Here is a 27,676-nt window from a genome sequence, read left to right as displayed (position 1 = left end):
CGCCCGCCCCCAGTCCACACCTACCTCTGTTGTAGAGCTCACTCTAGGTCTTGTTTATCTACCTTCCTCCCCCACAAGCACAAAGGCTACATCTTAGTCTTCTAGGAGGCCTAGCGCTTGGCCCTTAAGTGCTTATAAACATTTGATGAACCGTTACACCCATAGGCCTTCTCTGCATATTTAGGGGTACCAAAGGAATGTCACCCCACCATGGCAGGCGAGTGAAGGAGGTCACAAACTTTTTCGTCAAACTCTAGCTATATTTTAAACAAAGATGAAGGAGAAGAGGTACAGGGCATGTCGAGACGTGTGTACCCGTGTACACACATACCCATTTAGATGCTACCAGAATGTTGCCTCTGCCCTTGCCTGTGTGCCCCACTGTTTTGCCCTTAGAACCAGGGGTCTCAGTGGAAAAGACCGTTAGGATAACTTGTTTCCCTTTAAAATAAAGAAAAAGCAAAACATAGCAAAACTTTTGCCGCAATCAGAGAGTTATCATAATTTTTTTTTTAACAAAATGACCTGACAGTGTTTCCCAGCATTGGCTGGCGATAATGCTGCCAATGTGTGCCTGGCAATCAGAAAGCTCGGGGTTCCAGCAACAGTTGTGTGGCCTTGGATAAGGAATACAGGGAGATTCTTTGTCCTCTGGCTGCTTCAGTGTATTAAAGAGAGATAATAGTATATTCAATGGGTATGAAAAAAGCTTAACATTAGTCTGCATGAAGCTCTTTGAAATGCATGAGGGCATCACAGTGTCTCAATTCAACACTTGTCCTAGTGTTCACTCAGAGCCTTTTTCTGGGCATTTGTAAAAAAATCTCTGTGTGGATGTGGCGTGTGCGCATGCACACACATGCGCGTGTGCACACACACACACACACACACACACACACGCACACACACACACATTTTAAATGGCTTAATTGCTTTTAAAAATTTTTCAGTAAACACATTGGAATGATTGTGAGGCATCTGTGCAGTGTACCGGCTGCAAGTCTGCCATGATAAGAGCTGTTTGAGAAATGAAATCGAATTCGTGACAGAATAGCAATGAGTCAATTGATGACATATTGCATTAGCGGTGGCCTCCGACCCATGTGATGCCAACCAAATGCTTTTTCCTTTCTCTGTAATTTAATCATTTTTCAATTAGATTAATTTCTTTAAAACCACACAGATAAGCCACTTGTATTGCACACACACACACACACAAACACACACACACACACACACACACACACACACACACACACACACATGGATTTAGATGAAATAAAGGATAGACTATAGTTGTGTGCTTTACTCTGGAAATGAGCTCTATCTTGTTTTTTTCCCTGTCTGACAAGAATTTTTTCCAAAACTTCGTATTAAAGTAAGAAGTCAAGAGACCCCCCCCCCCCCCAAAAAAAAAACCCTCATGGCAGAGACCCAGCTACCACAGTATGAAAACACAGCAAGGAGAGGCCCCACAGTATGGCCGCTGGACACATTGACGGCTGTTTTGAAAACACTGTTTTAATGCAGACTAAGCAGCTGGAAGGTGGTTTTGTGAGGGCAGTTAGTTGACAAGCCCGCCCTGCATGCCTGTGCTCAGGCTTGCTGGGAGAGTGTGCTCTACACACATCCAGGAATTTGTTTGAGGATGGAGCGTGGTTAAGTCATGGTTGAAGAATGTTCTCTCATTATCCTGACTCAGAGGGTGCAGTGAGCCACAGGAGAGATGCTGTACAGTGATACCTTCAGTTCTGTCTGGTTTTCAAGAACTGCTTCCCCGGTGCAAAGGACACGTCACTCACCCGAGGTTACCTCAGTCACGGAAGTTAACCCTGGGGCGTCTTTGTCACTGGAGGAACACTGCTTTTCTAGACTTAGATTAAGCCCCTGACCTGTGGGGGTTAGACCGAGGAGGCGGGGTAGAACCGAGAAGAGAGTTGGGAAGAGGCGAGAGAGATCCCTTTCGGTGGAAGGAGAAGAACAATTACCAAAGTCTACAAAACCAGCCAAGAAATTTGTTTGGGAAAGAGAAATCTTAGATCTGTGGTTTGGCAAGTAACAATAGCTTGTGATGAGAAGGAGAAAAGCAGAAAAGAAGGGGGGAGACAGGGATGAGGAGGTGGGGAGGAGAAAGGCAAGGCCGAGATCACTGCAAGTATCCTAGAAAGGGGCGTGCCGGCTCTGTCAATAAAGTGCTGTGCAAGCATGAGGACCTGAGTTCAGATCCTCTGCAACCATGAAAACAACAACAAAAAACCCAGGCAGTGTGTGCCTGTAATCCCAGCACTGGAGACGAGACCCAGGGAGATATGCCTGAGGCTCGTTGGCTAATCTAGCTGAATCACTAAGCTTGAGGTTCAGTGAAAGACCAGTCTCAAAAAATGAAGTGGAGGGATAGAGATTTGACTCAACGGTGAGGTGCTTGCCTAGCGTTGTGGGCGAGAGAGGGGAAGGACACCTAGGTTCAATCACCAGCATACCATAAACCGGGTCTGGCGGGGAGTGCCTATAATCCCAGAATTTGGGAGACGGTGGCAAAAGGATCAGAAGTTCAATGTCATCCTTACCTATGTAGCAAGTTTGAGGCCAGACTGTATGAGACAGTCTCAAAAAAAAAAAAAAAAAAAAGTTTGTAAAATAATATATGGTAGTGAGTAACTGAGGAAGAAACCCAATGGCATCTGCTTCACCACCCCCCCCCCCCCCCCCAACACACACAGAGCAAGGACATGCACAGTAAGGACAGGCTGGAAGGAAAACTCAGGATAGTAGCCACAAGGCATAACATAAGGTTGTGTGTCCATGTCCTGGAGCTAGCAGAAGTATCTAATGATTTATTTTTGGTTGTCTTTTCTCATGTCAATTGACACACACTTTGCTTGAATGACTATTTGAAGTTTCCTTACACACTAGACTAGGAGTCATAAGGACGTGACTACCATTTCTGGTGATGAACTTCCTTGTAGACCTACACAAAATACTCCACACAAAGTGCACACACCTGAGCACACATGCATGCATGCAGATGCTAAGGAACACAACCAGTTAAAAAGCATGGCATGGGGAAGGGAAGAAAAATAAACTTTGCACGAAGAGGTGGGGATGCAATGCAGTGGTGGAGTGCTTTCCTAGTATGTGAAAGGCCATGAGTTTGATGCCTACCCAAAGCCTGATGACCTGAGTTTGAACCCTTGGTCCCACAGGGTAGAGAGAACCAACTCCTGAAGTTGTGTCCTGACTTCCACACTTAGCTATTGTGACACACATATGTCTCTGTGTGCATGAGAACACACACATACACACACACACACACACACACACACACACACATATACACAGAAATAAATAAATAAATAAATAAATAAATGTGACATTTTTAAGAAAAAAATAAGCAAAGTAAACAAAAAAACCCGAACCTCTCCTGTGACTTTCCATGGTGCTTAGAATAAAATCCAACCTCATGTCTCAGAGCCCTTATTACCTTTTCCTGGCAATGGTCCTCCAGCTGCATGGCTTCTCTTTGTTCCCTGACCCCTAAACTTCCTTTTGCCTAAAGGCTTTCCTGGTGGTCGGACTATCTCCACCCTTAGAGTCCTCCTCATCCTTTTAGGTCTCACCCAGAGACCTAAACCGTCTCAACCACCACCTCCAAATAGCTTCTCCCTCTCCCTCCCATGCCTCCCAATATTCCCTGTCACTGCACCTATTAATGAACATGATTTACCACCTGTTGGTATTTATTGATATTTATTTGTCTAGGCATAAATCGTCTTTGACACTTATAGCCATTCAGTAATCATTTGTCGATTAAACAAACACATTTGGTATTCACAGCTTTGAGTACTGGCAGCAGCCGCCTCTGATAATCTGTCTTTGTTACATCTCCTCCCGCTCCTGGCTACCCCGGGTCTAGTTCACACCTGTACCTGGAAGACATTTGTGGGGCCTGTAAACACCCTAAAGCCAGGTAAGGGGAAGAGAACAGCTGTGCTCAGGTGGGGCAAAGGCAGTGCATTGAAGAAAGACGTTAGAGTGACCCATCTGGTGTGGTCTGTCACATTACAGAAACAGAAAGAGAGCCAGCCACTAAAGAAAGACACCTGGGCTGGGGGTGGGGGGTGGGGGGGATGAGTCAGTGGATAAAATCACTTGCTGAGCAAGCATGATGGCCTGAGTCTGACTCTCCAGAACCCATGTAAAGCCAGACACAGTAGTGCACATCTGCAATCCCAGTTCTTCTAAGGTGAGATAAGAGATGGAGATAGGGGAATGATGGGAAACTCTTGGGCCAGCCAGCCTGCTGTACTGGAAGCAAACAACAAAGAGCCCAAAGTGGAAAGAGATGGAAAGTGAGGCCCAGTACTAGAGGTTGTCCTTTGATCTTCACACACGAGCCATGGCACATGTGTCTTACACACACACACACACACACACACACACACACACACACACATCGTAAAATAATAATGATAATAAAAAGACAGGAAGGCAAGCATAAAAGATGCTTGATGTCAGGGATGAATGTCCATCTATGTGTTTGGTCCCCACTCCATCCCTGGGAGAGTGGAGGGCACGCCACAGAGCCAAAGCTTCATGAAGCAAACATTTCAAGATAAATGCTTAGAAAGAAGGCTACCCACCCCGTTTCTCTGCCCTGCCTGCTTTTTGCAGCTCTGGTCTTCCTCACTTGCTCTGCACTTTTGCCTGAATAAAATGCCATAGTATAGTTTAGTAAAAACCCATGATGTGCTTGGCGCATGTGTTTCCTGCCTTCTTGATTAGGGTCCCTTTTGTTTGCTTGCTTCAGCCTGAGTACTATTTGTGTAGAAACATATTTAATGCTCATATGATATTCTCTCTCCCCCACCCCCACAGTTCTGGAGATTAAACCCAGGACCTTGCACACACTAGGCAAGCACTCTACTGCTGAGCTACACCATTATTTCCCATGTGGGATTCTTGATGCTCCTTAGCTTCTGAAGGGAAGGCTGAGCCTTATGCAGTCAGGGATTGAGGATCAGCCCACAACTTGCACTCTTGGCTTAACATGTATGGCCTAAGTTTATCCAAAGTCCAAACAAACCTGATACTCCTTCTGGACAGAAGTCAAATTCTTTCCTTTGGTAACCATTTTTCAGAAATGAAAAAAAAAAAGGAATATATTCTCTCAGAGTTCATATAATCACATCTAATCTTACATCAGAGGCATTAATTGCCATAATGAAAGGTTCTAAATACTCCAAATCTTCCAAAATAGATAAAGCAATAAAAGCTTCTGAGAAGCATTTTTGGTGCTGGGGGATCTAAACCCTCTAATGAATTTGTCCCCTCATTGTAAAACAGGATGACAGGCCAGCTACAATTCCAAATGAGGAAAACTCTAAGAGCCCTCCTAAAGGGCATGCTTTGGCAAGAAATTAATTGTAGGGAGTCTGCCAATCTCTAACAGAGTCTACTTTATTCCACAGAAGAATTAGATCTGGAACATCTGATCTTTGAAAACCCAGCCGGCGTTACTAAATTTCGTATCGTTCATGGATGGCTGCAAGCTTCAAACAAGATCCACCCTCGACAGTAGAGGTGAGGTCATAATAACAGGGGTCTCTGAAATACAGCCTAAAAATTAGCCACAAAGATAATGTTTTAAAGACATAATAAGCCTTTGAAGACATTCTTTGAAGTTGTGGGTGATGTACCTTTGGGTGTCCTCAGACTTCAAGGAGAATGAAATGTACACATTGTTACGTATTAAGCAGCTCAATATTATGTATTAAGTGGCGCTGTTTGCCGTGTGAGAGAAGCCGTGAGGCACAACGAAGTCCACTGTAAGAGTTTAGTAAGGGGAAGGAATAGACAGGGTGTGCATAGGCCTGTGGAATGACCATGTAGGAAGAGAGGAGGGAGAATGGGTGGAACCCACTTTTATAGATTGCTCCGCACAAGCACACACGGGTTTATGCAGCTACACCACACATGCACACAGATTATGTGATCACGCTGCTAGCAAATTACATGATCACACAGCACACAGATTACATAGGATGTAAGGCCCTGGGATGACTAAGCATCTTGCCTGGCTACTGGACAGTGCACACTCGATCATGTAGCTGGGGGAGTGGCTAGGAATTCTAGCGCACGTGAAATGTAATCAATGGTGGTAGGTCCCATGTGTCGAGCAGTAACTGCTTTTGAGAAACTTTGCCTTCATTGTTTCATTCGTTCTCACAGTGTGCTGTTGAGAAGGCTCTGATTATTCTCCTTCTAACTATGGGGATCTGGAGGTCTGAAAAATGATAAGAAGCTGTTTGTTATCACATAGCAAATGCCACTGCTGGAATTTAACCTAAGTCTTCTTGAAGCCATACTATGCTGCAAATAGAATAAATGGAAGAGGAAATAGCCCCTGAGGCTGAGCAAGAGGGAATCTAACTGAAGCATGATGTTGTAAAGCCTCCAGAAGCTCCGAGAGGGGTGACCCAGCTCAGTCATGGGATGGCGATGTCCCTGGACTGAAGGAAGGTCGTTCTTCAAGTTCTCCTTGTGCTGCTGGGTAAATCCCCTCAGAACACACAATTCCCTTAAACCTATTTCAATATGCACCAAGCCTTCTGATCTTTAATTCAGTCTCCTGGGGGATGCTTTTCCACAGGAGAGTGCCTTGCATGCCTAACAAGGGTCAGCCTACCAGCTTTATACTCTGGTGGGGAGGGACATATGTTGAAAGTAAAATTACTGAGAATCAATTCCTAAAATGGTTGATTCTGAGGTAGCAAAAAAAAAAAAAAAAAATGGATCCCTGGAAGTGAGGAAATGGCTCTGTCAATAAAGGCTAGCTTCATGCTTGTGGAGATCTGAGTTACAATCTCCAGACCCCATGTTGAAAAGGAGAGCTTGGCATCCCAATGATGGTGAGATGGGAGGGGACTGGTGAAGCCCTAGAGCTTGCTGGACAGCTAGCCTTGCCTACTTGGCAAAGTTCTAGGCCAGTGAGAGACAAAGGTGGATGGCACCTGAGGAATGATTCTTGAAGTTATTTTCTGACATAACGCACACTATCGTATATATATATTCTCACATGTGTATGTGTGTGCACATGCATACACTCACATCTGTAGAGGGCACACATGAGGTCTTTGTGCCCACAGATAAGCACTAAGCAAACCAGGAATGTTAAACATGCAGGCTTGTCTCTTCAACAGAAGGGATGGATACCCGTTTTTCTACCCAGAGGTTGGGGGAAGATGTGGTTAACAGTCTGATGTCTTAGTTGGGGTTTCTGTTACTGTGAAGAGACCATGACCATGGCAAGTCTTATAAAGGAAAACATTTAACTGGGGCTGGCTTATAGTTTCAGTGGTCTAGTCCATTATCTTCATGGTGGGAGACATAGCAATGTACAGGCAGACATGGTGCCAGAGAGGGCATTCTACATCTTGACCCACAACAACAGGAAGTGGTCTGGGACATTGGGCCTGGCTTGAGCATATATGAAACCTCAAAGCCTACCCCCACAGTGACACATGTCCTCCAACAAGGCCATACCTACTAAAATAAAGCCACACCTCCTAAAAGTGCCACTCCCTATGAGTTTATGGAGGCCAATTACTTTTAGACTACCACACTTGGTGACCTGTGCTATCTGTAAGGCCAGGCCACACCGGAATCCTCCAGACTATTACATTTATTCTAGGATCTTCCTCTTTTACTTTGAGCATTGTTTCTCAGTCAATAGGACCCACCCATCTTTAGGGGAGATGTCACATGCACTCTGTAGCTTGCTGACCTCTGAGACCACAGCTGATCTTCCCCTAGGCACTTAAGCCATATAGAACCAATCTTTGGAAGAGGTCACATATGCTTTGCAAAAGCATTTTGATGTAGTCACACCTGAAGTTTTGTTGTGCACATGGGATTGAGATCGTTGTCACTAGGAATCTTTCTCCCAAAACTGTAGTGTACTTAAGTGCCTAAAAAGTAAACTTCCCAGTGTCAGACTCTAGAAGTTTGAACCAACACCAGCTACTAGGTCATTTTGAATCTGATTTCCTTCTTGCCTCCCTCAGACCATTACTCTGCCAGTCGTGGAGTTAGCAGGGACCCCACGCACAAAAGTTTCCTGATCCTGTAAAACCAAGAAGCAAATCCTGAATCTTCAATGACCTACTAAGCACTCTACTCATATGTTTGTGTATGTATGTGTGTGTGTGCATGCATGTGTGAGTGCCGGTATACATGCTCACAAATGTCAAGGTCTGAGATGGATCCCTGCATCTTCCTTGATCACTCCATCACCTTATATTTCAAGACAGGGTGTTTCACTGAACCAGGAGTTCAGAGATTGGCTAGACTGGCTGGCCAGTGAGTTCTGGGGATCTACTTTTCCCCACACCGTACCCCCAGCCTCCCACCTTCCAATCATGCTAGGTTACAGATGCATGTGATCACACCTAGCTTTGCACAGGAGGGCTCCTAACTCAGGCCCTCATGTTTGCACAGAAGGTAATTTACCACCTGAACCATCTCTCCATCCAGCCTCCTCTAATCCTCTTAATGACATTAATATGTCTACTTTGAATGGGTGACATTAACAGATTGCCACAATGGTACACTGTGTAAGGGTTCTGTCCTTAATTATGTCATCAGCCTAGCACGTGGCCCAGCCTAAAAAGCGGGCGGGCCCTCTCTGTGTCTCCCCTTTTCTCTTTCTGCTTTCTTCCCTCCGCACCGTCTCTCTTTCCCTCTCTCTCTCTCTCTCCCTCTCTCTCTCAATAAAGCTCTAGAAAGGTAACAATGGCTCCTGACTCCTGGCGGGCGGCGGCCAGCCACAAGCAGCGCCGCTTTAACCAACACCCTGTCTAATGAAACATGGCTATAGGGCAAGTGCAGAATAGCACACCAGCCCACAACATACTTCGTCATTATCTGGTTCTAAAAACTTTTCGGGGACTGGCAAGATGGTTCAGCTGGCAAAGCCACCAAACTTGATGACCAAAGTTTGATCCCTGGGACCCAAGTTGTCCTCCAGTCTTCATACACGTACCATGGCACCTGCTCCCCCACCACACACAAAACAAAAAATGTAAAAAGTTTTTTAATTAATTCTATGAATTCCCAAGGAATTCTAAAAGTCTAACATGCCCACAGCCCCTTTGTGAGAAAGCAACTCTCTAAAGACATTTTTTTTTTTTGCTTAGGTTTGTAATTAATTATTTTTATTTACCTGTATCTGTGTTTACGTTTATGTTATGTTTATGGGTGCCCTTATAGGCAGAGGACGGTGTCAGATCCCCAGAACTGGAGTTACAGCAAGTTGTAAGCTGTCTGATAAGAATATTGGGAAGTGATATGGGATCCTCTGGAAGAGCAGCAAGTGCTCTTAATCACTGAGCCACCTCTCTCGGGCCTCATATGCTTATTTTTTGAAACAGAGTCTCATTATGTAGCCCAGGCTGGCCATGAGTCTCGCAAGCTTCCTGCTTCCTACTTCCACCTCCAGAGTGTGGGGATTACAAGGGTGGTGCACTGCCACACCCAGGCTAGAGGGATTTTTTTGTTTCTTAACAAACAGACAGGCATAGTTCATGCCAGGTTTGAATGAGGGCAGCTCCAGCACAGTGACCTCAGCTGATGAGAACAGGAACTCATTAGTCATGGGAGGCTCAAGGCAGAATGCCCCTGTCTAAGCTGCATCGAGGGAGGCCACTTGGCATGAAGCTCTGTGGCCTGTAGGAGCTCTTGATTGTATGCTGACAAGGACCTAATTAGTCAGTAGTCTCTCTCTCTCTCTCTCTCTCTCTCTCTCTCTCTCTCTCTCTCTCTCTCTCTGTGTGTGTGTGTGTGTGTGTCTCTGTGTCTCTGTGTCTCTGTGTCTCTGTGTGTCTGTCTGTGTGAAGGTTGGCTATTTCAGTACCATTGAGTACCTGGGCCAAGTATTCATGGGAACCCTGAGTCTTACTTTTATGTTGTTTTTAAACCATCATAGCACCTGAAACATTACATTTGAAGTTGCCCTTTGCAGAACTCTTAAAGAATTTCTTGGGCCTTATTTGCAAACACAAGTCATCTCAACCCAGGCCTATTTAAGCCTTTTTCTTCTTTACTCATCATTTACGAGGGACGTTATGCAAAAAAAATAATGGAGAATAGGACGCTTCCTTCAGCGGATGTTGTTTTTTCTTCCCGGCTTTCACGCTTCTCTTTGGTAGTGCTTTGCTGTTTAGTGCTGGGAAATGTCCTGCTTTGTAATTTACATGTCAAGGTTAAGTTTACTCACTAAACGCTGATGTCAGAATGGCTTTGTAGCTTTTTTATGAGCTGACCTTTGGCACTGTCACTTTCTTTCAAGGGCATAGCGCTTTCTTATCATGGAACTGAACTTTCAAAAGCCACAACAGAAGGGACCAGGCACTTGGGCACTTGTAGCCCCAGCTTTGGAGAGGCAGAGGTAGAATGTTCCTGAATTTAGAGTTAGCCTGAGCTTTGCAGTGATGGCAACACACCCCAAAAAGCACAAAATAACAACATAGAGTACTCGAAATACAGGAAAAGTTTCAGACTGAGATGAGTGACTTCTTTAAACCTTGTTATTGTAAAATTTTAAAGTACTGATCGTCTCCGCTACTTTGTGTTGTAGTAGTAAAACATGCCTTGGAAAACAAAACTACCAATTGACAATTTGTCTTCTCTCATTTAAACCCTACAGCAGTCTTTTGAAGCACAAAGTATTTTTTTCTATAACTCTTAAAACAGAAAATCAAAGATCCACATCTAATATGTGCCAATATGTTTTTTCTTGCTAGTGGGCAACATTAAGTTGTTGGGAATGGGAGTTTTGTTCTGAGCTCTGGGTCTGTCTCTCGTCAGGTGTCTGTCCTTGACTGCGTCATTTCTGTTCAACTATCTCACTCAGTCTTTGTATCTTTCTCTGTTAATCAGTAAGAATAATTATCACTAATTACTGTTATCATCTTTGAGGTAAGTCCTCAAGCTCACTATCATTTTACTACTAGTTTCAACCCCCCACCCCACCACACACACACACACACACACACACACACACATACACACACATACACACACACATACACACACACATACACACACATACACACACACATACACACACATACACACACATACACACACATACACACACACATACACACACACATACACACACATACACATACACACACACATACACACACATACACACACATACACACACATACACACACATACACACACACATACACACACACACATACACACACATACACACACATACACACACACATACACACACACATACACACACACATACACACACACATACACACACACACACACACATACACACACACACACACACACACACACACACACACACACACACACGGTGAGAAGGTTTCACTGTCTCAGGCCTCCATTTCCTCTAAGTACTGGGATTTCCGGCGTGTGCCATCACACCCACTTTATGTGGTGCTAGGGATAAAACCCAGGATCTCGTACATGCCAGGCAAGCACTGAGCTAGCTACATCTCTAGAAAGGCCAAGGCCACAGAGAGAGGTTCCATGCTACAGCTAACGGTTTAGGAGAGAATATCTGGTAGGCAGCTGAGAAGAAGAACAGAATGCGGTATTGCCAGATGGCCCAGCAGGTAAAAATACCTGCAGGGACCCACAGGGCAGGAGAGAACAGACTCCAGAAAACTGTCCTCTGACCTCCACGTGCATGTATTGTGTGTGGCATGCTTGCCCTCTCACACACCCAATAAAAATACAATGCAGTAAAAATATTTTTTTAAAAAAAAAATAGAATATGGGTGGGAAAGGCAGAGTGCTGAAGGCCAGATGAGAAAGAGCCCAAACAAGTATTCCCCCAAAGCATATTTTGTCTAGACCCTGTGCTATTCAAGATATCTCAGAAGTTGGTGAAGATGAAGAGAGGGATTCAGCGTGTAATAGAGGCCCATCTGGCAAGGGATGACTCAGGGAAAAAAACAAAAAAACAAAAAACAAGCAAGCAAGTCCTCGGGAACAATAGGGACCAGTCACAGTGAGAATCTGGGGCTCCCTTCTCAGACTGTGAGTCGTCTCTGAGAGCATCTTGTTGATGACTGAAGACATTTGGACCTATGCTGCTTATGTGACCGGGAAGGGGTTGGGCGAGGGAGTGGGTGACGGGCTCAGTGTCGTTGCAAGGTACATACATTAATCCAGTTCAGAGACCATGGAGTCCCAAATTAGGGGTGGTGGACCCCAGACATACGGAGACTCTGGGCCACTAGTGAAAGTTCCAAGATTTCTTTTGTCTATCTTCTTTGCTCTTCTCCACCCAGTTTAAAATGCCTTTAAGTGACACCAGCCTAAATATACCCCAGAAAACAAAACAAAACAAACAAACAAAAAAACAGAAGAGCCAAGGTTGTCTATCAGAACCTCACAGAGAAATAAACCCGGCCCAGGGACAATGAAGTGAGCCAAGGACCTGGTGAGCACTGGCCTAACCCTCCAAGCACCTCTTTCCTCGAGAAGCCAGTAATGATCACTGCTAAGAGGCCGGCTTCCCGTCTCGGTTCTGAAGCGGATCACTACCTCCCTTAAACGTAGGATTGGAACATTTTACTTGAAGATCCCTGTACATCAACCATCTCAAGAAGTGCAGCATCTTTTCTTCTTTCCATTTACTGCCTTTAATATTTTATTCGACTGCATTTTTTTTTCCTCTCCCCTTCTCTAATCTCCGTATGAGAAACAGCACTGCATCTGGGCGTGAACGCGGACAGCGGCCATCACTGCTTTCCTTTCCCAACTGCATCCCTTCTCGTTCCCACGGCAACCAGCGGGGCCGCCCACGTGTGGACGCAGGACCCCCGGGGGCAGCAGTCCTGCCCCACCCCCACGATCCACGCTCGCGGCTAGCGGCACAGGCTCCGCGCGAGGAAGGAGGCCCGGTTGCCAAGGAAACCGGAAGACGCCAGGTAGCCGCCCCCACTGTCTCCGCCCCGAGAAAGGCCGGCGGCAACGGCGGACAGCTGCCTCCGGGAGGAGAAGGAAGAGGGGCGGCAAGAAGGAGGGAAGACGTGAGGCGTGGGGGAGGAAGAGGAGCCCAGGACCGCCCCACGCACGATTGATGGGCGGCTCCTCTGCTGTGGGCCTGCCCACCCGCTCCACCCCGCGGCTCCTTTAGCCTCTGGCAAGGGGGCAAAAAAGTGCTGATCCCCAAGGTAACAGGCGACGCCCCAGCCTTCCCAGAACTGAGGATCAACTTTTCCTTTTAAACTTAAAAGATTCTAGAGGGAAATCAGGCCTGGAGCTTGGTGGCCCGCCTTTCTCTTTCTCTGGCTGACCCCAGCCAGCTCCAATTTGTTTCTGCCTCAAAGGAATAGATTGAGGGGTCTGGTCATGTTTTGCACATTGGCAGCCCCTCACACAGCTATATACCTTCTCTGTAGATGGCTTTGGTCTGTAAGTCCAGGAAACGGCTTTTGAGTGTGAAAAGATGGTATTATTAATGCTAGAACCCAATGGCTTGTCATCCTTGGGGTGTTCCTTCTTACTTTTCCAGTTAGTCTCTCCTCTGGGCTCTAAAGGTCAGTATTTGTTAGCTAGGTCTCTCCCGCCCCCGAACTGCATTTCCCAAATGAAATTGGAAGAGTCAGCCCCTCCACCAAGCCCTCAGCCTCTGAAGTATAAAGTGGGCCTAGTCACTAAACTTATACTCAACGCAAGTTTATAAAGTGAGATTCTTTTTAAAAAAATCTCTATAAGATTTTTTTCCCCACAAGCTAAAATGGAAACAAATCCTGTAATCCTTGTCATTACAAATTAATTCATTGTGGAAAGGGTTGAATTAAAAGTTTTCTCAAATCCTTCTTCCAAGCACCCAATCTCGGGAAAAGAGGAATTTATAAACCTGATTGCCAGGCAGTCACACAGCTACTTAAAATTTTGTTTCAAATGAAGCTTCATTCTAAAGAGGTTAAATTTACATTTTGCTTATTTGCCAAAAGCAACACAGTATCGCTTTAGTGATATTTCACAGAGAGAGCAGAACGAGAAAATGGTAATATAGCTTAAGGCACTCCCTTCAGATCAGGGTTTTTTTTGGGGGGAGGGGGGAGTACAATTACAGATATAGAAAAGGAGACAGCATGTACACATGAATGTACATATGCATTTATATATACACATATGTGACATTTTTTAGAGAATGGGAAGGAATGTATTCTGCCATCAAGTCCTTTTCTTCTTAGTTAGGGTACCTCACTCTGAATTCCCTGGAAATTTACCTCAGAGAGGAATTCATATGTCATAGAGTTCTTAGAATATTCCTCATTGAAATTTCACAGATGTGCAGAATTCTGAGCCGGCAGAACCCCTCACTTCCTCTCTCCTCTCACACACCTCCTCATCCCTGGCCCTTTCCCTCTCCTTAACATGGCTTCTTACACTGATTTCTAAAACATAATCTTGGGCCAGCACTTTGTCACCCAAGGCTTACAACAGAAATATGCATGACCATGTGTGAATTTCAGACTGGGAAGCAGTTCAAAGGTGAGAACAGAAGACAATACAGGTTGCTATTTTAGAATCACGCCTTGCCCACGTTTTATTATCCACCCCCACGCAGCACTCTGGACAACTGTCTATATCTGTGGAGGGGGCATAGGGGGGGGGGATGACGACACCCTTGGCTTCAAATGGCCATCTGGTTGAGTAGGCCCCCGAAATGGAACTCTGAGAATCAAGCATTAGCTCTTGTGCATTTATTCCCATACAGTTATTTCTATTTCTTGTTCATTCTGCTCAATTCTTCAAATTTGCAGCACAGTCTAAAATTCAAGTTGATGTGGAGAATATTTCTCTAACCCGAGATAATTGACTGTCTCCTTGCTCTGTCTCTAATAGGACAGACACCAAGAAAACAGATTGTTTCATCTCATAAGGTCTTGATATATTTGAATAAGAAAGTACAGGTGGCACTTTCGTGTTTCAAATATTCATTTTACAGTGAAATGTGATGGAGGGCTTCTGGTGGGTAGAGGGAGTCTCTTGTGGGCCCAGTCCTTTGTTGTGTAGACGATTATGAAGTCAGAGGCTATCTAGCAAGTCTTACAGTGGTGTTGGTTCCTACCTCTTCAGGCCAGGTTATTTCAGGCCTCCTGACTAAGAACCTTCCTTAAATTGTATCACCCCAAAGCCATGCTAGATTTTCTGGCTTTCTGTACTAACTTTGCACCTACACTATTTCATCCCACTGGACTATGGGCTGTGCCCTTTCGAGGCCATTAACATAGTCTGGTTATGAGTCCTGGTGTTCTCTGCCTGATTAATATTCAGACAGGCTTCTCTTCCCAACAGGAGCAGCAGGGGTCCATCTTTCTGTTTTTAATCCCACCGTTTTCTGAAAAGGGGAACAGACGTCATTCTATGCAGGTACAGATTTATATGAAAAGTTACAAGTGGTATTTTTAAATGTAGTCCATAAATGTCTGAAATGATCAGACACACACATACACACACACACACACAATCTTTATGCAGATTTGCATCAGGTATTCATTACAGTCATAAACTAACACAGTTGCTGAGAAATATAGGAAGAAAAAAACAGGTAATGAGGGTAGAGCCATATCCCTATGAACATGTATGATAGAAAAGTGCTCATCCAAATGATAACAAGTCCAAACTGTCCCGAAGCATTCAAGAGAACAAAGTGTAGTGTGTGAGGTGGGGGAAGGGCTCCGTAGAACTGGATCACGTTGGTCTTACAGGACAAAGGTTGATGTGGAACTCGATTATTAATTATCATGGGGAGAATTATTAGGGGGTTTTAAGAGGGGAGAAGCATGATCCTATTTAGGTATTTTACAAACTATAGAACTACAGACTGTAGCTTCAGACCCTAACTCTCCAAAGACCCTCTGTCTATCTTGAGAGAAAACAGTCATCCCCCCACCCCGGACCAGGAAGCTCTCCATGCTGCTCAGTGGTAGATGATAAACCTTGCAAGATTTAATAACTCCTAGACCAGACACTGGGTCACCTTAGTCAGGGACAAGCGGACTGTCAATATCTACACAAACTGAATAAACAGAGGAGAGAAGGAAAGCCACAGAACGCGCACACCTGAGGGTTCGGTTGGCGACTGTCCCCCTGCCCTTTCTGAGGAGTTGAGAGCACACTGGTCACTAAGAATGTATGCAGCAATCTATGAAAGTGCTTCGGTGAACCGTGAACTGGAACTGACTATGGCAGCTTAGATACTGGCAGTCTCAGTACAAACAGTGCCATTTGATAACTCCGTGAGCTATAATATTGTGGTCATAAATTGGACCACACCAGCAAAGCCTGATTTCTTGAAGTCAAGACACATCTTTATCACCTGTTTACAACTAGTTAAATGGAACTTCAGCCTTGTTGATGCAGTAAATGCCCTGGCTAGGGGTATTAACAGCCTCTTCCTGGAAACGTCTCTTCAACAGCTGTGGGACGGCACCCACTGGGCGCCCCTCCTGCCTCAGGGGTCCTTCACTGAGCTGCTCTTCAGCTTATTTGTTGATGGTTTTGTCCCACGTCCATCTTCTCTGCTCAGTTGTCACCAGTAGGCCAGCAGTGGCCAAATCTTTCCCTGTCCAGTCAGCTCAGAGCCTTGCCTCTCTGGCCGCTGGCTTGACCTCTCCATCTGCAGACACTGTAGACACTTCAAACTTCTCGCAAAGCCGCCCTTCCTGCTTCCAGGCAGGCATAAGGGTTACACGGGAGGATTATGGCTGGTTTTGTGTGTCAACTTGACACAGCAGAGAGGCAAGGCCTCAGTTGAGGAAATGTCTCCATGGGATCCAGCTGCAAGAGCCATTGAGTGTAGAGAGCTCTGTGGGGTGTGCTGTGGGAGCTTGGAAGATAAGAATGAGAACAGAGCAGACGATGGAGGCCTGGCTTGTGAAGTTTCAGGGGGAAGATAAAGACTCTATGGGGGACATTTATTACTATGATTCTGTGGTTCTGGGTAGCTGGGACTGAAGAATCAGTTGTGATTAACAAGATACCACAACTACAAAGCGACATTTTGCTTTACTGGGACACTAGATGCTGGTTGGCCAGAGCTAAGAAATTAGTGGTGATTAAGAAGAGACCAGAAGCCTGGTGGTGGTGGCGCATGCCTTTAATCCCAGCACTTGGGAGGTAGTGGATCTGAGTTCGAAGCCAGCCTAAAACTGAGAGGAGTGGGGAGGGAAGGGAGAGAGAGAGAGAGAGAGAGAGAGGGAGAGAGACAGAGACAGAGACAGAGACTGACTGACTGACTGACTGACAGCATTACTGGGAAATCTTCTGGGAAGTGTTTCCTGAGAACACAGAGAAGCTGTGTTCTGGAGGTGGCCAAGGTTGTGCCTTGTGCTGGCAGCTGGACTTGGTAATGTGTAGGAGTCACCCAGGTGGTACTGGTCTTGAAGGCACGAAGGGGTCATGGAGAGCAGCTGAGGATTGGCACTGAAGAGGCCTTTTAAAAACACAAATGTAAGGGTTGGGAGATGGCTCTGTCAGCGAAACGTTGCTGGAGGAAGCATTAGGACCTGAATTCAGGACCAACACCCCCATCATCATCCCTATCCCCCATTTAAAAACCTGGGCAAGCAGAGATGGGAGGATCCCTGAGACTTTCTGGTTAGCTATTCCTGCAAAATCACTGGGCTCTATCTAGGCTCAGTAAGAGACCCTGTCCGGACAAAGTAAAACAAAGAGTGATTGAGGAGGAATTCTGGTGCTGGTCCCCACCATCTGCCCCAGATGCCCTGCCCTCACTCTGTTCCTCCTTCGCGCCCTGCGGCACCTGCTGTCCTCTCCCAACTCTTGCCTAACTCGTGATTTATCAAACCCAGTGTTGTGGGCTGACTCCTTCCAGTCAGACTCTGCTCTTCTACACCACCATTCTTTCAAAGAAGCCACACCCGGCTCGGTACTGGCAGTTAGAGTCGGATTGTCTAGTGCTGGTTTTCCACCCTAGTCTGTCGGCAACACAAAGGCAGGACCTTGTCTGCCTGACTGGCTGCTGTAGCCAGCAGCTGGCAGTGTCTGGGTTGGATTAGGGACAACGGTCACATTCAAGAATTTAAGCAACCCAGGACTTCTAAGTTCTGAGATCTGTCTGGGTTCTTGTTTTCATCTCTGCCATGTGGTAGAGCTGCTACCCAGTCAGGGGTCTCTGTCAAGCTAACTCCCTTCGAGTAACCAGGGATCACTGAAGTCCTCTGATGAATGTGACAGCATTGTTTATGGCTGGGATAGAAAAGGCTATCAGGAGTTGGGTACTAATACAAAAAAGGAACGTCTGTACCTTTCAAACAGCAGGGGAATGGATTAATAAAAGAACACATGCACTCATACTTAAAGAAATCCATATATGGTGACTCACAAAAGCATTTGTCACAGTATGCTTATTTCTCTCTCTTCCGTAGATCGGAAACTAAGAACCATGTTGCATGAAGCCAGGGACAGGCAGAAGTTTGTCAGTGATGTTCAGTATCTGCGGGACATGCAGCATAAGGTGGACTCTGAGTATCAGGTAACTGCGGCAAGCAAGCCTTGTCTTGGGGGTAACAGAACCTTAAGGCAGCATCTGTGAAAGCCCACTCCCACCCTGCCACTCACTGATTGGCTACAAAAAGCCACTCATCTTTCTAACCTGTAAAATGGTTAGTACCAACTTCATAATACTGTGAAATAAGCATTTTATCCCAGTGATGATCCCAGCTTTCATGTTTTGCCCCATGCTATCCTCCATGCTACAATGTTAGGGGCCTTTTAAAAACCCAAATGTAGGGGCTGGGAGATGGCTCAAGCAGTGAACTGTTGCTGAATAAGCGGGAGGACATGAGAAGATGTTTAGTGCAGGAGCTGGGGCTGGAGCTCAGTGGACAAGAGCATTTTGCCATAAACATGAGGACCTGAGTTCCAAGCTCCTGCAACCACACTGTAAACTAAGCATGGCCGTGTGTGCCTACAACCCCAGAAGGGACACTGGGGTCTGCTAGTCACCATCCTAGCTCCAGATTGAGAGACCCTGTCTCAAAGGAGTCAGGTAAAGAGTGATACAGCAGGACACCTAACATCTTCCATTGGCCCCCACACATGTGCCTGTACACACATATACCGTACACACATCTATGCATCCAACAAATATTTAATGCAGTGTTTGGCCCACAACCCTTGACAATAATGATACTAGAGTTCATATTTTGCTGAGAAGCAAAAAGACCTCAAGAGGTTTATGCAGTTGCCCCACCATTTACAAAACAGCATGCCTTTGTGTCGTCCTGGGTGCAGGAAGAAAGGTGGTTAGCACACTCTACAAGCAAACTTCTGGTCTCCATGGTTACAGTGTTTGCATGCGAAAACAAAACTGACTGGGGAGCCTGAAGGGTCATGATGCAGTTACCTGGGGCTGGCTGCCATGGGACAGACTTGCTGGACTCGGCTGTGGGATTCTTAGAGCATTTAGGAGATGTCACTCCGCTCCCCGCTGTGAGAAGCAGCCCTTACCAATCAAAGAGACACATCCTCAGCCTCCATGGAGCTTGGAAAGCAGGCCCTCCCTAAGGAAAACACAGCTCAGCTATCAGGTTTTTCTGCTCCTTAGCAATTTCAGATAGAACTGAGCCTTCTGGGTCACCAAGGAAACCAGACCCGGCTCAGTAGCCTGACTTCACCTGAACAGTGCCACTCTGCTCTGGGGTTGGAAAGGATCGGCAGTTTCCACACCCAAGAGGACTACAAAAGGGAAGATTTCCAGAAACTGAGTTAAGAATGTCAACACAAGGACGGGTTACTCAGGGAATCATCATTTTTCACAAAAATGCCTCCACTACCTGGCTGGCATGTGGAAATACTTGTTTAATACTGTGTCTACGATGAATGTATAAGGCGATTGTCTTGTTGTCACTGGTGCCCGGTAAAGACAATCATACAACTACATGTTCTGGATCCTTTGCAGCTTTATTTTCTAAGATCACTTAGGCTTTCAACATGGCCAGTTGTGTTGGATTTGGTTTGCTTTGGATTGGTCATTCAACCAATATTTAATCCATGCCGTGCCCACTTTGTGCTGAACAAGATCCTTCTCTTCCAACATTCTTATTCTAGGTTTGGGAAATAGAAAATGTGCACACAGTGTAAGTTTTTTAGTTAATGCTCCAGTGTGGCTCTAGAATGTCCCTCATAAGCCCCTGTGTTAGAGGCTTGGCTCCCCACTTGGCACTATGTGGAGAGGGGAAGCTTTAAGGGGCATGACCTAAACGAAAGATCTTAGGGGTTGAAGGTGTGCTGCGGAAGGGAGCCATGGGAATCCAGTCCCTTTCTTCCTTTCACTATGAGGTGAGTGGCTGCCGCCGCCATGATGTCCTAGAGCCCAAAGCAGCAGGGCCATTTCATCATAGCATCTGTCATGATCAAACTTGCAAGGCTGGGAGCCAAATCAGACCTTGCCTGTCTTTAAGCTGCCTTGCCTCAGATACTCATTAGAGTAGGTGGAAAACTAAGATAGTTGCTAATAACTATATGAACAGACAAAAACAAACAAACAAACAAAAACCACAGCATCATACAGGGAGGGGGGGCTGCCACCCTTGAGAGCCAAAGGAAAGTGTCTAACATGGGGACATAGAAAAACTCTGCACAACCGGATCAGACTGGCTCTTACAAGGAAAAGCCGGACATGTCATACATGTGAACTCCCTACAGTGAGAAGTACTGCATAGTTTTGGAGGGAAGAGACATGATCTGGTTTAGCTTTTTTCTCCTTTTTTAAATCACTTTTTGGCTTTTGTGAGGGGAAAGGGCTGGAAGAGGCAAGAGAAAAAGCAAAAGATTTTGAAGGAATGATTGACATTTAAGAAAGACGATGTGGTGAATTGGACCAAGTTCATAGGCACGGAGCTGGCAGCAGAGAGGTGATGGATGGAGATGAGCATGGCGGATGGTCAAGAATGGCTCCCTCAGCGTGTTTACTGTCCACCAGCCCTTCTGGTTATACTCCTGATTTAAAGCTTCCCACTCTTCACATCTGATGCCACACTTCCAATTTCCTTTCAACAAAAACCCAAGCCAGCAGCAGGGGAGCCCTCTCAACCTCCTCCCTGTCATCTTAGGCTTTACAACCTTCCAGACCTCCAATCTCAGAGGGCAAAGTGACCACTGACCTGCTAGTGACCAGCTAAGGCCTTGGCCTAGACCAGCCTCTGCCATCCATGGGACTCTGCTGTCTATATTTTGATCTCTCTCTCATTTTATTGTGTATGTATTTATATTTTATATATTGGCTTATCTATTTATCATTGTGCTGGGGCAGGATCCCAGGCCTCCTGCATGAAAAGCAAGCCCTCTACCGACTGAGCTGTACCCTCAGCCCAACCTTCTGCCCTTACTGGCTTGGTCTACAAATACACTGAAGTTCCCATCCTAAGAACCAAGGCACGAAGCCTTCCCCCTCCAGCAGCATCCTCAGCTTCCTCCTGTCTGTCTCAGACATCTCCAGCCAGTCAGGCTCATTTCTGTCTCCACTTCCTTCTCTGTGCATGTGTGTGTTTTTAGCTCCACACTTCCTTCTCCCTAACCACTGCTGAGGTCAGCAGCCCAATGCAGTGATACCTCCCAGTCTTTCTTTCCTGGAGACTACTTCTCCTGGCCTCCTCTCTCTCCTGTCACGGTCTCCTGACATACTGCCTCCCTCACATTAATCTCCATTTGTCTTTCCTACTTCCTCCTCTTCTCTCTGCCCTTCTTTGCTGATGCCCCAGGGTCCCATCCTCAGTCCCCAACACACACACACACACACACACACACACACACACACACACACACACACTTCTGATATACAAGGCCCTCATCACTTGTTGGCTCTTCCTGTGTTTAATCACTACTTCATACAAATGGCTTGTAACCAGAGTCTCCCAGAACGCCAGAATCATGGGTTCACCTGCGAATTGGTTATTTTCACCTGGATGGCACTCAGGTAGCACTGATCCAACATGTCCACAGATAGGCATCACATGTCAGTCCCTCCTCTGATGGCCCCTCCTCCAATCGAACCCTTCCCTGACTCCTCATCTCTCACCCACAAAGCTTTGGCTGCCAAACTCTGCCAAGCTCACCTAAGGGCACATGATGAACCTGTGCCACCCTTTATCCTGTGGCCACCACCGTGGTTCTAAATACCGTAATTTCCACCCGTGACTACCACAGTCTCCTTCAGTGTTTAGCTCGTCCCCTGTAGCTTTACCATCTTTCTAACTTTTGTCTTATTCTAAACTTGACGTCGGCCTGTGCCACTGGACCACCTGAAGACCTTCATTAGCTTCCCAGCAAAGTCAGGCTCCAGACCCCGGGACCTAAGCAAGACTAACATTAGCAGGAACAGTTATTACTTAACCCCTGCCCCCACCTCTCCCCCCCCCGCCCCGCCCCTGATCCCCCCTCCCCCTGCACCCCCTTCCCCCGCTTTGCTTTTACTGCATTCTCTCCACAAAGATAGTAAAGATCACAGTTTTAATTTAGAACTAAAAATCTCTGACTCACATAGTATGCAGGTTCAGTTTTTGTTTGTTTTAAAGAAATCACTGAGTGGCAATTTACATGGCATGAAATTCAACCTGTTTTAAGTATGCTGTCAATGATTTGTGATAGATCTGCAGCCAGAACCACCATTCAGGCATTTCCCTCACCCCAGCTTTTAATACCGACAGCTGTCATCTGTATCACTTCCTCTCCATAAGGCCAAGGAGTGAGCCTATGCCGAGCCACACGCTGTAGCTCCCGAAAGCCAGTGCCATCTACCTTGACCACCAACTTGTCAGACATAGTCCAGCTGGCTTGTGACTGCTCCTAGAACCAAATGCATCATTACTGACCATTTTCAAAACCACTCCTCAATGGGGCTGCACGAAATAAAATATGGTTACCTTTAAGATAGAATGCTGTTGGGAGGTGAACATAGACCCACAGTAACAACTTCAAAGGGAACAGCAATGACTTTTTTAGTCAGGGTCTCACTCTGGAGCCATGGCTGGCCTGGAACTCACTATGTAGAGTAGGCTAGCCTTAAACTCACAGAGGTCCACCTACCTCTGTCTACTGAGTGCGGGCCTAAAGGTGTGTGCCACCATGCCCAGCCCTGCAACTGTTTTTAAATGATGCTATTTAATCTGTCCTTTGCCTTATTCCAGAAAGACTTTAAAGTTGTGGCCTAAAAATCACTTGCCGCTGGGCATGGAGGTATACCTCAATACCTTCAGCCCCCAGAGGGTTGAGAAGCAGAGGAAGGAGGACCATGAGGTCAAGGCTTCCCTGGGCCAGGCAGAAGATTGTCTTAAAAGAGAATCAATTTCGTGGCTTGAGTCACTGTTCACTAAGTCTCATACAGCCGAAGTGTATCAAGATCATTTACATTACTGAGGGTAGTTGTGGTGGATATCCTAACGTGGTACATCCATCCCATCTCATGTGTCTGAGTATAGCTGTGGATGCAGCCCAGCACAAATCCATAAGCGTATTTAAACATTATGAGATTATTTTAGTGATTTTGTTTTGTGACTTGACGGTGTGGCTCTTGCGTGTGAACTGGCAGTGACAGCGTGTGACACTGTCAGAGGTTGCCTGCTGCGGGTTTGGCCCATCACAGCCTTTGGGAATCCAAGCATCCTCTCTCAGGGCAGCCGTCTGCTCAGGGCACCTGGGATTTCCCACCGCAGGATACAGGAACAGTGTAAGACCTAATCACGACATGCAACTCCCAAATCATATACACTCACCACACAGTCCTTCCCACGCTCGGCTTGCCTTTAATGAACTGGCTCAAATTGAAGCCCTCTGGGACCTCCTCGTTTTTTCTAGAGTTGGGTTATTCCTGCTCTGTCCTAAAATACACCAAAGGTTGGTATGCAGCAAATTGACAGTGCCTTCACAGGTCTGTGGGCTAGCTCTAAGAGAAGGTTAACCCACCCTTGGTTGTTGTGCACCTACTCTTTTCAGTGGCTGGGTGGGGCTCTTGTAAGAAAAAAGAGGAAATATACATCTATTTGGCATATTACATGCTATTTCAGAATCTGGTAACTAGTATATAATTATACTCTATCTTAGAATTTGGCTCTGTTCCTTCCAGGGTGTTCATATTTCCTCTCTCTCTCTCTCTCTCTCTCTCTCTCTCTCTCTCTCTCTCTGTCTCCCTCTCTTCCCCTCCCTCTCTCACCTCTTACTCTCCCTCCCCAAATGTATTTATGTAACTGGAGGCAGAATTTAGCCTTAGCCATTAATGCCCACTGGAAAGCTCGAAAGGAAGATTACACTTGGCATTTCAGAACAATTTTCTACAATCTCTCAAATGTGTTCAGATTGGTTTCATTTCATGTCACTTACTCATCTCAATTCTTTCAAGTGCAGATCAAACAACTAAACATGACGCTATAAATGTGCTGAAGGACATGATGGTGGCTTTTATACCAGGTCGCAGTGGGTGGGAGGGGATGCAGGTTGAGCAGCCCTAATCTGATAATCCCAAATCTCAAATTCTCAAAAGACTGGGAAGGTTTCTGAGCACTAGTACACTGCCACACCAGGAAAATGTTTCACACACAAGCCTATTTAAAACATTACATAGTAATCCCAAAGTACAGGCTCACGGTACATAGATTTTTGTGGTTAGACTTGGGACTCATCTGCCAGACATCTCCTTTGTGATATATGCAAATATCTTAATATCTGAAAACAACTCCAAATCCAAAACACATCTGGTCCCAAAGCATTTCAGATAAGGGATCCTCAGCTGTCACCCAGCTCCTCTTCCTACCAGAGCCTGGGAGAAGAGTCTTATTTATTCATTTATTTTGCAGTGCTGGGGATTGAACCTGGGTCCTTGCCCAGGACATGCATACGCACAGCTATATTCCCAGCCTCCTAATATATCTACACTGTGTTACTAAGTTACCCAGGCTGTGCTTGAACTCACTCTGTAGCCCCAAAAGGCCTTGAGATTACCATCCTCCTGCCTCAGCCTCTCCAGTAGCTGAGATTACAGGCCAGTACCATGAGGCCCAGCTTTGCGGTACATGCTTCTCTAGTGTTCTCAGCCAGAGGGAACTATCATGCCAAATTTTCTTAAGTGAACTTTAATAATGCTGCCAATGATCATTAAAACCCCCAGCTCTGAGTCCCACACCTTAGACCGGAGTAAGAGCAGCAACAGAGCTTAGGCAGTGCCAGCTCCTTCCTCTCTGTGATGATAAGGTAGAGCAACCGCAACCGTACAGGTGCCGTTATTACTGGAGATGTACAGTTGGGGGGGTACTTCTGTCCAGTCTTCTAGTTTGCTTTCTACCACCCGATAACCACCATGGTCAGAAGCAACCAGGGAGGAACGGGTTTGTTTCAGATTAGAGCTTACAGTCCATCCTGGGAAGCCAGGGCAAGGATGGAAGCAGAGACCATAGGAGAATGCTGCTTACTGGGTCACTTCCCATGGCTTGCTCAGTCTACTTTTCTATACCATCCAGGACCACCTGCCCAGGGGTAGCTAGCTCTACCAATGATAGGCAGAGCCCTCCCACAGCAACCATTAATCAAGAAAATTCCCCATAGTCCTGCCCAGAAGCCAGTCTGATGGAAGCAGTTCCTTACTTGAGATTCCCTTTTGACAGATGACTCTAGCTTCTGTCAAGTTAAAAAGAAAGAAAGAATTAACCAACACAGCTAAGTTGCATGGAACCCTGGGTTCAGGCCCCAACCCTGCATCAAACCAGATGTGGTAGCAGCACCTGTAACATCAGCACCCAGGCAATAGAGGCACAAGTTGCCAAGATCATTCTGGGTTACACAGCAAATTCAAAGCCAGCCTGGGCCACATGAGACCTTGTGTGAAAAACAAACAAACAAAAAAAAGTAAATAAAATAGTAATGTCCATATTCATTTGTTGTGGGATGTTTGTACACTGGGTGACAATATATTGCTGCGATTGTTGTAATAAAAAAGCTGAATGGCCAATAGCTATGTAGGAGATATAGGCCAGACTTCTGGTAGAGAGAGAACTCTGGGAAGAATCTAGGTGTGCAGGAGATGCCAGGAGACAGAGAGAGGAACCAGGAGGTGCAAGATGGAAGAGAGGTAACGCCACGTGACAGAATGTAGATTAATATAAATGGGTTAATTTAAGTTATAAGAGCTAACAGGACAAGTCTAAGCTAAGGCTTAGCTTTCATAATTGATAAGTCTCCGTGTCATTATTTGGGAGCTGGTGGTACAAAGACAGATTTGCTACATTCATTTTTTGTTAATTTGGATTATTTTTGTGGTAGTTGTTTTTACAGCAGAACTGGAAGCTGATCACATGACACATGGCTTCTTGGGTCATCAGGAACCCAGATGATGACAGATAATAAAGACTCCCTGAGCCTAACTATGGGCTCAGACAGCTGTAATGTTAGACACAGCAGTACAGTGTGCCCCAGTGTGCCATAGCACAGGAGGCCCTCAGCTGACTGCCTGAGTTCTGTGGGTTGAGAGACAAGACCTTTCCTTCAGGGTATGAGTGTGCCTCAGACCCACACTGGAGGACTCTTTCTTCTGTGACCAAGATCACAGTCACATGCTTCGGCAAAGGCTGAGTTTAGAAATAAGTACACCAGGAAGTGGGCTGGAAGACAAAAGCTCGCTGGTGGTGATGGTGCTGATGGGAAGGGAACATGGAACCCTCCCCACAGGCCAGTCCCAGCTAGGATCCTGAGAGAATCCCCTGCTCTCCTAGTAATCTCGTGACACCATAACATCTCTCTCTCACACAGCTGAGGGAAGTGTAATCGATGGAGTCAGCCTGCCCAAGGTCTCTGCTAGAAAGTGGCAGAGCTGGGGTTGGGTTTGTTTACCGGGATTGAGTTACAGTGAGTCACAAAACCCACGCCATCCCCCACAGGCAGATTCTGTGACTTGCTCCCACAGTGGAAGCTTCCACACAGAAGGCAGCCTGGCTGCATGTGCTGTCGTCAGAGGGCCAAGAGGTGGGGGAAGAGAAGAGAAGGAAGACATAGAAGTCACCTGACTTTAACTTTACTGCCTTTAACTTCAAGACTGCCCTCTGATGGTCTGGCCACACATCCGAAACAGGAGACACACAGACATTTAATCCTGACAGGTGGGACACCAAGGGACTAAATTGAGAAGTCCAGAAGGACAGTCAATTATAAGTGGATTTCTCCTCCCCAGCCAGGGGTTCCACCTTCTCCGGCCAGCTGGTCACTTTAGGATCCATCGCCATCAAGGACCAGACAAACAAACAAGCCATTCACATTTACAAATAGAAAGAAAATGCTTCCTGGGGTGGGGATGCCAGGTTTTTGCCTCATCTAGGACTGGACTTCTGGTAGTTGCATTTCTGTGTTCCTTTACAGCAAAGCTGTAACTCTGAGAGGATTGGTGTTTGAGTTGCACAGAAAGATTGCTTGGCTGTCTTGGGCTGGAAATCATTAAGTATCTGCCCTGCCATGGTTTATCTTCCCTCCCACTAATCTGAGAGAGAAAGAGAACCAGAGAGAAATTGTTTTCAACATCATAAAACAAAACAAAACAAAACAATCTATCCATCCTCTCCTTTTAGTAAAGAAATATTTAAAGCCGGGCAGTGATGGCGCACGC

General features: G+C 46.0%; 1 protein-coding gene across 5 annotated transcripts in view; it reads left to right on the top strand.

The window, feature by feature from the left end:
* The first annotated feature begins 3,903 nt into the window (after positions 1-3,903).
* Marchf10 (membrane associated ring-CH-type finger 10) overlaps positions 3,904-27,676 on the top strand; it is a 99,544-nt gene continuing 75,771 nt past the window's right edge. For 3 of the 5 annotated variants that reach the window (XM_036194603.1, XM_036194607.1, XM_036194606.1), the window contains exons 1-3: positions 3,904-3,967; positions 5,469-5,580; positions 18,462-18,568. In XM_036194603.1, the coding sequence (XP_036050496.1) occupies positions 5,535-5,580; positions 18,462-18,568 (153 nt within the window). In that variant the 5' untranslated portion in view covers positions 3,904-3,967; positions 5,469-5,534. Of the gene's footprint in view, positions 3,968-5,468; positions 5,581-13,205; positions 13,230-15,366; positions 15,442-18,461; positions 18,569-27,676 lie in introns of those variants that run through there. The other 2 variants (XM_036194604.1, XM_036194605.1) reach the window with 2 other exon arrangements.

Source organism: Onychomys torridus, chromosome 8 (genome assembly GCF_903995425.1).
Source record: "Onychomys torridus chromosome 8, mOncTor1.1, whole genome shotgun sequence".
In the NCBI taxonomy this organism is placed as follows: domain Eukaryota; kingdom Metazoa; phylum Chordata; class Mammalia; order Rodentia; family Cricetidae; genus Onychomys; species Onychomys torridus.
Note: the sequence above shows the minus strand (reverse complement) of the source record. Positions and strands in the feature narration are given on the sequence as shown.